At 39.5% G+C, this 18,263-nt stretch overlaps 1 protein-coding gene across 1 annotated transcript in view; it reads left to right on the top strand.

The window, feature by feature from the left end:
* Positions 1 to 827, top strand: part of LOC149996168 (uncharacterized) — a 76,386-nt gene extending 75,559 nt beyond the window's left edge. The window contains exon 3 of the mRNA XM_090258206.1: positions 97 to 827. Within this exon, the coding sequence (XP_090114332.1) occupies positions 97 to 767 (671 nt within the window). The 3' untranslated portion in view covers positions 768 to 827. The remainder of the gene's footprint in view (positions 1 to 96) is intronic.
* Positions 828 to 18,263: the final 17,436 nt, after the last annotated feature.

Genomic DNA, 18,263 nt, shown 5'->3' with positions numbered 1-18,263 from the left:
ATAGTCTTAGAAGTTCTAGTTACAGCAATCAGACAAGAAAAAGAAATAAAAACATCCAATATAAAAAAGAGGAAGTAAGACTGTCATTATTTGCAGATGACATAATAGTGTACATAGAAAACTCTATAGCTCTTCCGGTCCCACACGCTTCGGGACTCGCGGGCTTGGGTACAGAGAGGGCCAAGTCCAAGAACCACACCACGCACAACCAGTCCCGAAAATGGCACAGAAACGGCATCAAGAAGCCCCGATCACAAAGATATGAATCTCTTAAGGGGGTAGACCCCAAGTTCCTCAGGAACATGCGCTTCGCCAAGAAGCACAACAAGAAGGGCCTGAAGAAGATGCTGGCCAACAATGCCAAGGCCATGAGCGTACGTCCTGAGTCTATCAAGGCCCTGGTGAAGCCCAAGGAGGTCAAGCCCAATATCCCAAAGGGTGGCAGCCGCAAGCTCAGCCGACTTGCTTACATCGCTCACCCAAAGCTTGGGAAACGGGCTCGTGCCCGCATCGCCAAGGGTCTCCGGCTCTGCCAGCCAAAGGCCACGGATCCAGCCAAACTCCAGGCTCCAACCAAGCCCCAGGCTCAGGCCAAGTCCCAGGCTCAGGCCAAGGCCCTGGCTCAGGCCAAGACTAAGGCTCAGGCCAAGGCTAAGGCTCAGGCCAAGCCCCAGGCTCAGGCCAAGCCCCAGGTTGTGGCCCTAGCCCGGGCTCCAGCTCAGTCTCAGGCTCCCAAAGGAGCCCCGGCCCCTGCGAAGGCTCCATAGTAGAGGCCTCTGTCTGCCGATGCGAGGACAGAAGGACTGGTGTGCCCCCCTGGGCTGCTGTCTGCGTGGGGCTGGTGTCCTGTGGTGCTTGTGCAAATAAACCTGAGGCAGGAAAAAAAGAAAGAAAGAAAACTCTATAGACGCCACTAAAAAACTACTCGACAGAATAAGTAAATTTGGCAAAATAGCAGGGTATAAAGTCAATATTCATATATCAAAGACATTTCTGTACACCAACAATAAAATTTCGGAGATAGAAGCTAGAAAAATAATACCATTTACTATAGCAACAAGAAAAATAAAGTACCTAGGAATAAATTTAACCAAAGACATAAAAGACCTGTACTCAGAAAACTACATAACACTGAGGAAAGGAAATAAAGAAGATATAAATAAATGGAATCATACATACCATGTTCATGGATAAGAAGAATCAACATCATTAAAATATCCATACTACCCAAAGCAATTTATAAATTCAATGTAATTCCTATTAAAATACCATAGACATATCACACAGACCTAGAACAAATACTTCACAAACTTTCATGGAACCAAAAAAGACCCCAAATAGTCACAGCAATCTTGAGGCAGAAGAACACAGTAGGAGGAATCACAATACCTGATATCAAACTATCCTACAAAGCCACTGTAATTAAAACAGTCTGATACTGGCATAAGAATAGACATATAGATCAATGAACTGAATAAAGAGTCTAGAAATAAACCCCCATCTATATGGTCAACTAATATTTGACAATGGGGGAAGAAACATAAAATGGTGTGAGAAGAGGCCCTTCAACAAATGTTGCTGGAAGTACTGGACAGGGATGGCAAAAAAAAAAAAAAAAATGAAACTAGACCACCAACTTATACCACATATCAGAATAAACTCAAGATGGATCAAAGACTTAAATGTAAGCTGTGACTCCATAAAAGTACTAAGGGAAAACATAGGCAGGAAATTTTCAGATATCCCACGTAGCAATATTTTCACTGATACATCTCTTAAGGCAAGGAAAATAAGAAAGAATAAACCAATGGATCTACATCAAATAAAGAGTTTCTGCTCAGCAAAAGAAAACATCAGCAAGATGAAAAGGGAATCAACTATATGGGGAAACATATTTGCCAATGATACCTCGGACAAGGGATTGATCTCCAAGATATGTAAAGAACTCACACATCTCAACTCCAAGAAGACAGCCGAATTAAAAAATGGGCAAAGGACCTGAACAAACACTCTTCCAAGGAGGATACACAGAGGGTCCATAGGCATATGAAAGAGTGCTCAACATCACTAGCCATCAGAGAGATGCAAATAAAAACCACAATGAGATACAACTTTACACCTGTCAGAATGGCCATCATCAACAAATCAACAAACAAGTGCGGCAAGGATGTGGAGAAATAGGAACCCTACTGCACTGTTGGTGGGAATGTAGGCTGGTGCAGCCACTAAGGAAAACAGTATGGAACTTCCCCAGAAAGCTAAAAATGGAACTAGCCATTCAAACCAGCAATTCCACTGCTAGTATTATACCTGAAGAATCCTGAAACCCCAATTCAAAAGAACTTACGCACCCCTATGTTCATAGCAGCGCGATTTACAATAGCCAAGTGATGGAAAAAGCCTAAGTGCCCATCTGTAAATGAGTGGATCAAAAAACTGGTACATTTACACAATGAAATACTATGCAGCAGAAAAAAAGAAGGAACTCCTGCCATTTGCGATAATATGGATACAACTAAAGATAATCATGCTTAGCAAAATAAGCCAGGCAACAAAAGAAAAATACCATATGATATCACCCAATACAGAAAACTAATGAACACAAACAAATGAGAAAAATTGAACCAAAAGCATGTAAACATGGAACAGAATAACAGTTACCAGGGGGTTAGGGGAGGGAGGGCAGGTGGGTAAGTAGGGGAAGGTTTTAGTATAGGAACTATTATCAATAACCCATGGACATATACAACAAGGTGGGGGTTGACTGTGGGAGAAAGGATGGGCTGTGTGAGGGGAAAAATGGGGGGAAAATGGGACAACTGTAATAGAAGAACAAAATGAACAAACAAAAAATAATGTATACAGCCCATCCAGGTTCATCACAGAATTCTCATTAGTTCTTCCTGTAGGGTAAATGGCCTCAATGTTATTTATTTCTTAATTACTTTGCTGCTAGAGTCTCACAGACCCAGACCCTTTTAATAATTTCCACATTTCTTTCTTAGCAGGAGGCTCACTGCCTAAAGTGTGCAAACAAATGGTCTGTGGAGTGAAAGGTACAGAGATATGCCAATTTTGTGACCACTCAAGACTGCATTTCTGTGAATAAGTTCCGAACTCAACTCATTAACCAGCAATCTGGATTTATCTGCTTGGTTCTTTAGTCTTTGGTCTTTGTTCTTTCAGCTGTTGGGAGCTGCTTTGCATATACAGCCTTTTATGAAAACAGTACTATTACAGATGAGCCATGTAATAATTAAATTATGATCACTTCTCTTTTGCAATACTTCTTGTTTTCCCTGTTATCTTTGCTTTGTTTGCTTGATTAGTTTTCAGGGAATTTCAATCCCAAATGTTCCACCACTTGTTTAAGTCTTCCTTCAAGATAATAAGATGTACTGGTTAAAATCAACTTAATCTTGAAGAAATCTCTTCTAGATTCTCGTAACGTGCTCTGCTCTGGGCTCATTGCCCTCTATATCTGGTTCACAGTTCTTATCCTGAGAGTTTCCTTCAAAATTATTCTGGGGATTCACTTCGCTTATGTGCTGATTTTCTGTTTCCTGTTTTCCATGTAGTTTTCCGTTTTATTGGTTAATTTCCTTGGTTTTAATAGAGAGCATCCCTTAGTAGCTTTCTGAGAAAAGGGTACATGGGACATAAAAATGTTAAGGCCATGTGTGCATGAATATGTTTTTATTCTGCTCTCACACTTGATTGTTGGTTTGCCTTGATATAGAATTCTATGTTCAAAATAATATTATTTTTAGAATTTTGAAGACATTGCTTCATTGTCTTTTAACATTCTATGCTGATATGTAGAAGTTAGTGGCCATTCTAACTTCTCCTTTGTGTATATGACCTGTTTATTTCTCTCTTGTAAGAGCTTCTCTTTGTATCTAATGATATGAAATTTCATATTGCTATGTCTTTCTCTGTGTAGACTTAATTTCACCTAACTTGCTGGTTATAGAGTAAGCCCCTTTTAATCTGAAAATGTAAATCTTTCTGCTCTGGGAAATTTCTTGAATTTTTAAAAATGATTCCTCTTCTGTGTTATTTGTCCTCTTTTAATAGAACTCCTACTATTAACTATCCTGGAATAATTCTCTAATTCTCTTATCTTTAATTTTCAATTTCTTGTCCCTTTTTGTGATTGTAATATTCCTTTATCTCTCTGAGGATACCAACATTTTTGCCTTTTTTAATGCATACTCTTTGTTTCCTACCCAATTATTTTTTTAGGTGAGTGTTATCTTTGTCTCAGTCTTTCAAGTTATTGATGTCCAGTAATCTTGATAACAGATTAGTACATTTGATCATAGCTGAGGGATTGGAAACTCTGAGCATATACATAGGACTTACTGAATATGGTAGTGTGACCAACCACCATTGTTTTCCTGGAACAACTCAGTTTTAACACTGTAAGTCCCATGTATCAGGAAACCTCTTAGTCCCAGCTTAGGTGACCCTAGATGTGATTATCTTCATAGAGTGAACTGTCTGGAAATTTTCATTAGGAGCCCAATGTCAGTGTCTTTAGTTCTATTCCTTTGAGCTGGAAGATTCCTCAAAGAATGCTATTCCAGTTTCTTGCATAGAGATCAAAGCCCTGATGTGAATATTCATGAGCTCTGGTTAAGGGTGTGCAGCAGAAATTCTTAGCTTTCAATACAAAATATCCTCTCTTAATCTTACCTCAGCTTTGCACAGTTTTTCCCATTGTTTATTGAATGCCTGTCATGTGTCTGGTTTTCCTACCATAAGCCTCCTAGAGCCAAAAAGACACTGTTGGCCATTTTGAGTCATTGTACCAGTATTCCTAAGTAATTTTCAAGGATAACTTTGATCATCTATGAGACTGCCTCCATGTCCAAAAATTTGTGGACAAAAATGATTTTTTTTTTCTTTTTGACTAAATTAAATGGTATTTTCCAACTTTTTTTGTTTGAGCATTTTGATTTTGCTACTAGCTTGCTAATTTGTTGATATGTATGTACTCTTTCTGATCAGGAAACCCTTGCCTTTTGTTTGTGCGGAAAATTTAAAGCAATCTTTCAAGGCTAAGTTCAAGCCTGAGGCCTTCCCAGGTATCTGTTGGCACATTAGACCAATGTGTTCAGACCACCATGTGTGGAACACTAGTATAGCAGATATCATGTTGTCATCATTGTTTGCACATCTCTCTCCCACTAGACTGTGAACTTGTCTGGAATAGGGACTATATATATTATTAATTTTTGTAACTGCAGTGCTTAGTAAATGCTTGACATGTAATAGACATTTAATAAATATTGTTGAGTGAGTAAATGAAGAATGAAAAGTGAGCTAGAAAGAGAACAATTGCATACAGATGACATAATATCCAAGAAAAAAGTTTAAGAATGCAATTGGTCAATGAAAGTAATAATAAAAGAAAAACAACTATTAGTTACCAAAGGCCTTCTGTATTCCAATAGCTCTATATGCATTGTAAGTTTTCTTGGAACTTCCTTATGTGTCATCTTACTCATTTTACAAATGAAGAAAAGTTAGCTTCAAAGAAGTAACTTGTTCAGAGTCTCACGACTAATAAGGTGAAGCAAGGATTTGAACCCAATTTGTGTATTCACACTACTCTCTCTTGCTTTTCTGGTTCAACTCTGTCAAAGATAGAAGAGAAAACAAGTGGGATGATTTTAAAAACTCCACTAATTTGGCTACTAGAAGATTATTGAGACTCTTACTAATTTCCAAGTGTGCATCCTTATGTATCCCACTTTATTTCTAGGAATGGAGTTTCTAATCACAAAGTGTCTTGTCAGAACGCATCCCTTTATTAACATAAATGCCACTAAGTATCTTTCAAGAGACCACTAGATTTCCAAAGGGGAGCTCAATTTTACTATGGAGATGTGGATCACAGTATTGTTCTGTGGACTCAAGCCTGGGCCTCATTCTTAGGGAGAATTAGGAGACACATCCTTGCATCAAGCTGGATGTGAGTCTCTGGAGCCAAGCTCCTCAACAGAACTTTATGGAGAGGAGTTTAGGGGATGATGTGTGTATTAGGGAAGGGATGTGTGTCATTCTTGAGAAGAATTCTCAAGGACTGATGATAGCAAGAAAAGCTGATCTCTGAGCTAATGAGAGCACATCTATTTATGTAGCATTAGGACAATGACTAAGGTCCAGTTGTTTGTTGGATTTAAATATTATGCTGATGCAGTGTTAATTAGAGTATTGCTAAGTGTGAGTCATGATGACAAACTACTATAACAAGATATATTGAAATACTCTCCCATACTCAAAGTTATTGTTGGCTATGATGGTTCCAAAATTTTAAATTTCCCCAATTTCTTTATTTGTAACTTTACTAAATCAAATGTAACACGGTGGTGTTGGCCAAACTTCTGTGGAACTTGTACCTACAGAAATAGAGAATGGAGGAGTCCAAAGATGGTGATGGAGTAGGTAGCAGTGTTGTCTGCTTGCTCCCATTGCAGAAAGGCTTGGAGTACAAACACTGAGAGGAGTGAGTGAGTGCAGATTTCAGATACCACAAGCAGGGAAGGGAGTGTGGGAGTGAAGTGGAAAAGGGCAGAAGGCTTGCCCACGCTTTCAAGGGGAATCGCTGGGCCCCCAAGCCCAGCACTTCTGCTGCACTGCACCCCAAAGGAGCAGCTGCAGACTGGCTCATTGACTGGGATCTGCTTGGAAACTGTCACTTGCCATAGGCACTGGGACCAGCGGAGTCTCAGAGGGAGACAATATGAAGGTTTCCTTGAAAGAGCCGGAGGTGTGGGAGGACAGTGAGCAGCCTGGACTGTGGTAGCCTATATGAACTGAGTCTAGGTGGGGACCCCCTGGGCTGGCAAATCTAGGCTGGCAACCATGAGCCCCAGGTGCATGCATCATGGCACCACTAAATAAAAAGGAACAGAACTAAGCCAGGGAGAGGGGCCCATACAGGAGAGCTGTGGTGGAAAAGCAGATTCAGTGGGGACTCCAGGCAGGCAAGCAGTGCACACAGGCAAACAGTGAGATGCTGCCAACCAGGGATGGACGCAGCCCATTGCTTTGGCTTGGAGCACAGACACTTCTTGGGAGGAGGAGCAAAGACAGGACCCAAGGCTAGATGGGGACTAGGGACATGCACACTGGATTGCCAGCAGAACAACATTGCTAGAGAAGCCTGAGGGCTGCTGGAGGGTGCCGCAGGACAAGTGGGGAGAGACCCAACTCAGTGCGGCTCACAGCAGAAAGTTGCAACAGGCCCATGAGTGAAAGAAAAGCAGTGACAGAAACCAGCCAGATCTCCTCACAGCCAGCCAGCCATAAAAGCTTTGAAACTCATGGAATTTTGACCAGGTGTGGATCCAGAAAAAGAAGACTGCACACAAAGCATCTCCACAAATTTCAAGACAAGGTGGGCAGAGTGACCATCAATCAACTAGCCAGAGGGAAGGATCCACCAAAGAGTAACTGAAATACAACCAGACAGCATAAAAAAAAAAAATGACATAAAGGGCATCCCAACAGCGTCAGCTTCAGGAAATCAAAGAGACTGCACCACCGAATCCCCCAGGTCTCCTCTAAAGAATCTCATACCACAAAGGTGGGAAATCAGAGCAAACAAATCTAATAAACAAAAACACACAAGAAGAATCCAACATGGGAAGACACAGAAACAACCTCCCAATGAAAGGAAAAGTGGAATTCCCAGAAAGAGAGATGGATGGAATAGACATAAGCCAACTCTCAGACATGAAATTCAAAAGAATAGTGATAAAGAAGCTCTATGTACTTGACAATCTCAAAGAAAACTATGACAAACTCCAGAAAATTACAAGGAACTTCAAGGAAACTACTAAGAATTGCAAGGAAGCTACAAGGAACTTACAGAGAACTATACCAGCATAAAAAAGGACATAGAAAATATTAATAAGAACCAAGAATAAATGAAGAACACAATTTCTGAACTGAAGAACACAGTACAAGCAATCAAAAGGGGGCTAAACAAAGCAGGGATCAGATCAGTGAATTAGAGGACAATGTAGAAAAAAATTTTTCAGAAAATACAACAAAATGAAAAAAGATTTAAAAGAATGAAGATGGTATAAGAGAACTTCAGGATACCATGAGACTAAACAACATTAGAATCATAGGAATACAAGAAGGAGAAGAGGCGGAGCAAGGGATCGAAAACCTGATAGGAAAAGTAATGACAGAAAATTTTCCTAACATGATGAAAGAAAAAGTCATGCAACTCCAGTCCAGGAAGTACAGAGGGTCCCAATGAAGATGAACCCAAAAAGGCCCACTCCAAGGCACATCATAAGTAAAATAGCAACATTCAAAGACAAAGTGAGAATCCTGATAGCAGCAAGAGAAAAACAGCAAATAACATACAAGAAAGCTCTGATAAGGCTATCAACCGATTTCTCAACAGAAACACTACAAGCCAGAAAGGAATTGTCAAAAATATTTCAAGCAATGAAAAACAAAGGCCTACAACCAAGACTACTCTACCTAGCTAGGCTCTCATTCAAAATGGAAAGTGAAATGAAGAGTTTCTCAGATAAAGGAAGACTAAAAGAATACATCTGCACCAAACCAGCATTGCAAAAGATGCTAAAAGAAATGCTTGAAGAAAAAGAAAGAAAATAAGAGAGGAAGAAGAACACAGGTACAATGGGAAATGAATAAATACCTGTCAATAAAAACCTTAAATGTAAATGGATTAAATGCTCCAATTAAAAGACATAGGGTAGTGGAATTGATAAGAAAACATGATCCAAATATATGCTGTCTACAAGAAACAGACCTTAAAACAAAAGATTTACACAGACTGAAAATGAAGGGATGGAAAAAAGTATCCCAAGCAAATGGACATGAAAAAAAAGCTGGAGTAGCAATACTTACATGAGAAAAAACAGATTTAATAGCAAGGGCCATAAAAAGAGACAAAAAATGACATTGCATAATACTTAAAGGAACAACCCATCAAGAAGATGTAACCCTGGTAAACATGTATGCATCCAACATAGAAGAACCCAAATATATAAGGAAAATACTAGAAGACTACAAGAAGGATATCAACAGCAACACACTCAGAGTAGGGGACTTCAACACTCCATTATCAACAATAGATAGATCTTTGAAGCAAAGAAACACCAAGGATATTGGAGCATTGAACAACACACTAAACCAAATGGACTTAACTGATAGATATAGAACTTTTCACCCCAAAGAAGCAAAATATACATTCTTTTCAAATGCATGTGGGACATCTTCAAAGATAGAGCACATGATAGGACACAAAACAAGCCTCAACAAATTCAAGAAAATTGAAATCATATCAAGCATCTTTTCAGACCACAATGCCTTGAAACTAAAAATCAACCTCAGGGAAAAAAATCAAAGACACCCAAACTCATGGAGAATGAATAACATGCTATTAAATAATGAATGGGTTAACAATGACATCAAGGAAGGAATCACGAAGTTTCTGGAAACTAATTATAATGAACACACAACAGCCCAAAACCTATGGGACACAGAAAAAGTAGTCCTGGGACGGAAGTTCATAGCAATACAAGCTTACCTAAAAAGGATAGAAGAATCTCAAATAAAAAATCTAACCCTACAACTACAAGAACTAGAATAACAACAAAAGCAAAGGCTAAGGGATCCAAGATGGCGGAGGAGTAAGTGGAAGCTACACTAACCTCCTCCCAGGACCAGTCTGGATTTACAACTTAATTTTGGAGAAATCATCTGGAATAACCAACGGAACACTAGCTGGAAAGAAGTCTTATAACCACGGAGAGACAGAAAAGGCCGCTACATCACAACGTGACCGGTAGGGAGTGCGGAGACGCGGAAGGGCTGGCTGGGCTCACACGGGTGGCTGCTGAAGGGACTGAGAAACAGCTCAGCAGCCGGGGATTCCCCCTGAGAAGGGCAGGGTCTAAACCCCCAGCTGGGCTTCCCAGCCTACAGCGACAGAGTGGAAAGTAAAATAGTATCAGCTGTGAAAAGCGAAAAGCCACAGGCTTTCTTGCTAGCCGGAGAGAAACAGCAGGAGAAAAAGAGCTCTTAAGTGGATCACATACGAAAATATTTTGGCCACCACTTACCCTGGGCTCAAGCAGAGGGAAGGCAGAGAGGACTGGAGACACTTGGGGAGAATTTGGCACGGTGGCTTTGAGGGGAGAACTGGAGGAGCAGCTGACTGGGTCCCAGTGCTGACTCATCCCCAGTACTGCGGGTAGACCATTCCCCTCCAAGTGGCGTCAGCCTGAGGGGAAGCAAAAGCCCTGCCTACAGGAATTAAGCTGCCACACCCACAGTCCTTAAGCCTGACAGCTAATCACAGATTGAATAGATTAACAATCAAAGAAGACAGACAACAGCAGTAGATCCCTGGAAGTCTCCAACAGGCTGCCTAGGGCCAGACTGGTACATGATCTGACGCCACCAGAGGCAGATCCAGGAAGTGCAGATCATTCCAAGAAGCACCAACAAACAATAGGAGTCAAAAAAATGGGGAGACAGAGAAACAACCTCCCATCAAAAGGAAAGGTAGAATCCCCAGAAAGAGTGCTAAATGAAATAGAGGGGAGTGAACTATCAGATATGGAATTCAAAACATGGATTATGGAGAAGCTGAATGAGCTCAGCGGAAACTTCAAAGAACTCCAGAAAAACTACAAGGAACTCACAGAAAATTACGTGAGCATGAAAAAGGACATAGAAGCTATCAATAAGAGCCAGGAGGAAATGAAAAATACGATCTCTGAATTGAAGAACACAGTAGAAGGAATTAAAAGCAGGCTAGAGGAAGCAGAAGATCGGATCAGCGAGCTGGAGGACAACCTACACAAAAACTCCCAGACAATGCAACAAAATGAAAAAAGACTGAACAAGACTGAAGAGGTTCTAAGACAGCTGCAGGACAACATGAAACGTAATAATATCCGTATCATAGGAATTCCAGAAGGAGAAGAAGAAGAGCAAGGGATAGAAAACCTCTTTGAAAAACTAATGACAGAAAACTTTCCTAACATGACGAGAGAAAGAGTCACGCAAGTCCAGGAAGCACAGAGGGTCCCAATGAAGATGAACCCCAACAGGCCCACCTCAAGACACATCATAATTAAAATGGCAACATTGAAAGACAAAGAGAGAATCCTAAAAGCAGCAAGAGAAAAACAACTAATAACATACAAGGGTACTCCAATAAGGCTATCATCAGATTTCTCAGCAGAAACACTACAAGCCAGAAGGGAATGGCAAAAAGTATTCCAAGCAATGAAAAACAAAGGCCTACAACCTAGAATACTATACCCAGCAAAGCTCTCATTCAAAATGGAGGGTGAAATAAGGAGCTTCCAAGACAAAAGAAGGCTAAAAGAATACATCTCCACCAAACCAGCAATGCAAGAGATGCTAAAAGGTCTGCTCTAAGAAGATAAAGAAACAGAGAGAGACAGAGAAGAACACGAGTACAAAGGGGAAAAATGACAATGAATAAGTACTTATCGGTAATAACCTTAAATGTAAATGGATTAAACGCTCCAATTAAAAGACATAGGGTAGCTGAATGGATTAGAAAGAATGACCCACATATATGCTGTCTACAAGAGACCCACCTTAGAACAAAAGATCTACACAGACTGAAAGTAAAGGGATGGAAAAATGTATTCCAAGCAAATGGACATGAAAAAAAAGCCGGGGTAGCAATACTTATATCAGACAAAACAGATTTCACAGCAAAGTCCATAAAAAGAGACAAAGAAGGGCATTTCATAATACTTAAGGGAAAAATCCATCAAGAAGATATAACCCTTATAAATATATATGCACCAAACTTAGGAGCACCCAAATATGTAAGGAAACTTTTGAAAGACTCCAAGAAAGATATAGACAACAACACACTCATAGTAGGGGACTTTAACACCCCATTGTCAACAATGGACAGATCTTCGAAGCAAAGAAACACCAAAGATATGGAGGCACTGAACAACACCCTAGATCAAATGGACTTAGTCGATATATATAGAAGTTTTCACCCCAAAGAAGCAAAATATACATACTTCTCAAGTGCACATGGAACATTTTCAAAGAGAGACCACATGGTAGGACACAAAACAAGCCTTAACAAATTCAAGAAAATTGAAATTATATCAAGCATCTTCTCAGATCACAACGGCTTAAAATTGGAAATCAACCTCAAGGAAAAAACTCAAAAACATTCAAACTCATGGAGAATGAATAACATGCTATTAAATAATGAATGGGTTAACAATGACATCAAGGAAGAAATCAAAAAGTTTCTGGAAACTAATGATAATGAACACACAACAACCCAAAACCTATGGGATACAGCGAAAGCAGTCCTAAGAGGAAAGTTCATAGCAATACAGGCCTACCTAAAAAAGCTAGAGGAATATCTAATAAAAAATTTAACCCTACAGCTACAAGATCTAGAGGAAGAACAACAAGCAAAGCCCAGATCAAGTAGAAGGAAGGAAATCATCAAGATCAGAGCAGAATTAAATGACATAGAGTCTAAACTAACAATTCAAAAGATCAACAAAAGTAGGAGCTGGTTCTTTGAAAAGATAAAAAAAATTGACAAGCCTTTAAGCAGGCTCATCAAGAAAAAAAGAGAGAGGACCCAAATAAATAAAATCAGAAATGAAAGAGGAGAAATCACAACTGATACCACAGAAATACAAAGGATTATAAGAAATTATTATGAACAACTGTATGGCAAGAAATTTGACAACCTAGAGGAAATGGACAGATTCCTGGAAACCTATAGTCTTCCCAAACTGAATCAAGAAGAAGCAGAAAGTCTGAATAGACCAATAACAGCTAGTGAAATTGAAGCAGTAATCAAAAAACTCCCAGCACACAAAAGCCCTGGACCGGATGGCTTCACAAGTGAATTCTACAAAACATTTAGGAAAGAACTAACTCCTATCCTTCTCAGACTATTCCAAAAGATACAAGAAGAGGGAAGACTGCCAAACTCATTCTATGAAGCCAGTATAACCCTAATTCCAAAACCAGGTCAAGACACAACAAAGAAAGAAAACTACAGGCCAATATCGCTGATGAACATAGATGCTAAAATCCTCAACAAAATATTGGCAAACCGGATCCAGCAACACATTAGAAAGATCATACACCACGATCAAGTAGGATTCATCCCAGGGATGCAAGGATGGTTTAACATTCGTAAATCAATAAACGTAATACACCACATAAACAAAATGAAAGACAAAAACCACATGATAATATCAATAGATGCAGAAAAAGCATTTGATAAAGTACAACACCCATTTATGATAAAAACTCTCAGCAAAATGGGAATAGAGAGAGCATACCTCAACATAGTAAAGGCCATATATGAGAAACCTGAAGCCAACATCATACTCAATGGGCAAAAACTGAGAGCATTCCCCCTGAGATCAGGAACAAGACAAGGATGTCCGCTCTCCCCACTCCTATTCAACATAGTCTTGGAAGTTCTAGCCACCGCAATCAGACAAGAAAGAGAAATAAAAGGCATCCAAATTGGAAAAGAGGAAGTAAAACTGTCATTATTTGCAGATGACATGATAGTGTACATAGAAAACCCTATAGACTCCACAAAAAAACTACTCGACCTAATAAGTGAATTCGGCAAAATAGCAGGATACAAAGTCAACATTAAGAAATCAAAGGCATTTTTATACACCAACAATAAAAACTCAGAGATAGAAACTGAAAGAAAAATTCAATTTACCATAGCAACAAGAAAAATAAAATACCTAGGAATAAACTTAACCAAGGAGGTAAAAGACCTGTACTCAGAAAACTACATAACATTGAAGAAAGAAATTAAAGAAGATACAAATAAATGGAAGCATATACCATGCTCATGGATGGGAAGAATCAACATCATTAAAATGTCCATACTACCCAAAGCAATTTATAGATTCAATGCAATCCCTATTAAAATACCAGCAACATATTTCACAGACCTAGAACAAATACTTCAAAAATTTATATGGAACCAAAAAAGAGCCCGAATAGCCACAGCAATTTTGAGGAAGAAGAACACAGTAGGAGGAATCACAATACCTGATATCAAACTATACTACAAGGCCACGGTAATCAAAACAGTCTGGTACTGGCATAAAAACAGACATATAGATCAATGGAACAGAATAGAGAGCCCAGAAATAAACCCAGGTTCATATGGTCAACTAATATTTGACAAAGGGGGAAAGAACATCAAATGGAGTGAAAAGAGCCTCTTCAACAAATGGTGTTGGGAGAACTCGAGAGGGACATGCAAAAAAATGAAACTAGACCACCAACTTACACCATACACCAGAATAAACTCAAAATGGATCAAAGACTTAAATGTAAGCCGTGATACCATAAAAGTCCTAGAGGAAAAAATAGGCAGGAAAATTTCAGATATCCCACGTAGCAACATTTTCACTGATATATCTCCTAAGGCAAGGGAAATAAAGGAAAGAATAAACAAATGGGACTACATCAAACTAAAAAGTTTCTGCTCAGCTAAAGAAAACATCAGCAAGATGAAAAGGAAATCAACCATATGGGAAAATATATTCGCCAATGACATCTCAGACAAGGGATTGATCTCCAAAATATATAAAGAACTCATACGACTCAACACCAAGAAGACAGACAACCCAATTAAAAAATGGGCAAAGGACCTGAACAAACACTTCTCCAAAGAAGACATACAGAGGGCCCATAGACATATGAAAATATGCTCAACATCACTAGCCATCAGAGAGATGCAAATAAAAACCACAATGAGATACCACCTCACACCAGTCAGAATGGCCATAATCAACAAATCAACAAACAACTTGTGCTGGAGAGGATGCGGAGAAACGGGAACCCTGGTGCATTGCTGGTGGGAATGCAGACTGGTGCAGCCACTATGGAAAACAGTTTGGAATTTCCTCAAAAAACTAAAAATGGAACTGCCTTTTGAACCAGCAATTCCATTACTGGGATTATATCCGAAAAATCCTGAAACACCAATTCAAAAGAACCTATGCACTCCAATGTTCATAGCAGCACTATTTACAATAGCCAAGTGCTGGAAACAACCTAAATGCCCATCTGTAGATGAGTGGATCAAAAAACTGTGGTACATTTACACAATGGAGTTCTATGTAGCAGAAAGAAAGAAGGAACTTCTACCATTTGCAACAACATGGATGGAACTAGAGAGAATTATGCTTAGCGAAATAAGCCAGGCAACGAAAGAAAAATATGTTATGCTGTCACCTATTACAGGAAACTAATGAACAACACAAACAAATGAGCAAAATTGAACCAGAGGTATGTAAACAAGGAGTAGACTAACAGTAACAAGGGGGGAGGGGGGAGGGAGAAAAGGGGGTAAGAAGGGGAAGTGTAAAATCAAAGAACATGTATAAATGACCCACAGACATGGGCAACTGAGTGGGGACTGAATGTGGGGGAAGGGAGGGGCAGGATGCAGGGAAGCAAGAGGGGAAAAAAAAAAAGTGAGACAACTGTAATGGAAAAACAAAGAAAAAAATTTTTTTTAGTGGGGGAAAATGAAAATATGAAGAATGGAAATGCCAGTTCAGTGAATATTAGGACAAAGATTTTCCTTCACGTTGTATATTTTTCTCCCTATTTGATCTCTCCAGAGTTTGGCATTCTAAACAAGTAAGTAATGACTTAAGTTTCTTTGCATAGACCTAATAAGACCAGTTGTTAATAGAGGTTCCTTTTTCTGAACAAGCCTTTGACTGGAATGTCAAGCCTAAAGGAGACATGCTTGGGCTCATGTTGTTACCAAAAAGCCCTAAGGAACTGGGAATGACTTTCAAAGGTAATAAAAGCCCGCGAAATAAAAGGCCTGCTGCCATGGTTGGTTGTGCGGTCCACAGCAATCTCTCCAGGGAAGGAACGAAGGTTGTTTTCCTGAAAGATGGCTAGAAGGGACCTTAAGGCACAATGGAAAACCAGAAAGACTTGGAAAGGACAGGTGTGTACAGGCAAGGATGAATGCCAGGTATGTGGCCCAGCTTCTGTGCACTGAAGAGCAGACTGAGGGCCACCCTAAATGTTCCTTGGGTAAGTTCCAGCAAAACAGAACTAAAGATCATAAGTGATCATTTGCTGCTCTTGTTATGCTTATGCAAATGAACAGGATAAATTAAAAATGGACTTAATGTAGTCCCTTTAAAGACAAGGAGAGTAATCTTAGGGAGAAAAATCAGTATTCAAGGAAAATCACAATGATCAGTGGCAGACTGTAAAGTAGGGCAGCTAACCGTCTTAAAAGTTTCTTCTTATTTAAAAAATGGTTTCACTTGAAAATTAAACCATATCTGTGATATCACCAAAGAGATTCAAGTTGCAGGCAAGTAGAATGTCAAGTGCCTTGCAACTGTATGTCTTCCCAATAAGACAGTCTTACAGATTTAGAGACTTTTTTGTTGGTTATGTTACATAAATTAACATGTGTTTTCTGTTTTCAAAGGGCATAAGCCTATGACCGCATTACCTGAGTGATTGTCTGTACGCATAAGCCTCACTTAATCCTCTCTGCAGCGCTGCCTCTGGAGACTCAACAGTTTGGCTGAACTAAATGGCTGAGTTGGTGAAGAATGGGGTGGTCTGTGGGCTTCACTTTAAAACTGAATTCTCTTTTCTATCCTAATGGCTTGGACAGAAAGGGCCCAGAGGTCTGAGAGGGGGGAAACATAAACTATTTCCCTCAGCCCAAACTAAATAAAATGGGCAAAAGGGTTTTGGACAGGAGAGATGTGCCTAGCACACCTTCCTCCAAAGAAGCCCTTTTTTTTTTTTTCTTCTCCTAATGTGGAACATTGAAAAATTAATCCCTGCCTTTTGCCACCTAGTAGTTATGGATTGAATGATGCTTTTTAACCCTTTTTGCCAAATCTGTTGCCCCCAGAACACAACAAGGATGCCAGCCTGCTAAACCAAGCACGCCGTTGTCCGGAGACAGCCAACTGACCTGGAGTCTGCATGATCCTTCCCCATGTGGGAAGGCCACCCTCCCCTCCACACCCCCACTCTTATTAGGGATTTCTGGACCCAAGGGTAGGTAGGACGACGACCATGTCCAGCTTGAAGCAGCTAGAGGAGCTTGAGACCTTCGCCCATTGTCCTTTACAAGATTACAAAGGGTCTTAATATCTGAGAGGGAGGGATAGTTATTTTTTACGAACCATGGGTATGGACTTGGGGGGGGATGCTGGGGGAGGGAGATACTGGGTGGAGGGGAGTAAAGGGGAAAAAATTGGAACTACTGTAACAGCATAATCAATAAAATATACTTTAAAAAAACAAAAAAAAAAACAAAGGCTAAGGCAAGTAGAAGGAAGGAAATCATCAAGATCATAGCAGAATTAAATGACATAGAGACTAAAAAAATTTGAAAAGTTCAACAAAAGTAGGAGCTAGTTTTTTGAAAAAATAAACAAAATCGACAAGCCTTTAGTCAGGCTCATCAAGAAAAAAAGGGTAAGGACCCAAATAAACAAAATCAGAAATGAAAGAAAAGAAATCATGACTGATATCACCAAAACACAAAGGATTGTAAGAAATTACTACAAACAACTGTATGGAAAGAAATTTGACAACCTAGTTGAAACGAAAATTTTTCTAGAAACATATAATCATCCAAAACTGAATCAAGAGGAAGCAGAAAGCCCGAACAGATGAAAAACATAGAAGGAAATTGCAACAGTAATCAAAATTCTCCCGGCACACAAAAACCCTTGAATGGATGGTTTCACGGGTGAATTTTACAAAACATTTAGGGAAGAACTAACTTCTACCATCCTAAAACATTTCCAAAAAATACAAGAAGAAGGAAAACTCCCAAAGTCTTTCTACAAAGCCAGTATTACACTGATTCCAAAACCAGGTCAAGACACAACAAAGAAAAAAAACTACAGGCCAATATCACTGATGAACATAGATGCTAAAATTCTCAACAAAATATTGGCAAACAGGATCCAGCAACACGTTAAAAAGATTGTATGCCACGATCAAGTGGGATTCATCCCAGGGATGCAAGGAAAGTTTTATATTCACACAATTACTAAATAGAATACACCATATAAACAAAATGAAAGATAATAATCACATGGTAATATCAATAGATGCAGAAAAAGCATTTGATAAAATAAAACACCCATTGATGATGAAAACACTCAGCAAAATGGGAG

This window comes from Furipterus horrens, unplaced genomic scaffold (assembly GCF_987537825.1).
Source record: "Furipterus horrens unplaced genomic scaffold, mFurHor1.1.pri manual_scaffold_12, whole genome shotgun sequence".
Classification (NCBI taxonomy): domain Eukaryota; kingdom Metazoa; phylum Chordata; class Mammalia; order Chiroptera; family Furipteridae; genus Furipterus; species Furipterus horrens.
Note: the sequence above shows the minus strand (reverse complement) of the source record. Positions and strands in the feature narration are given on the sequence as shown.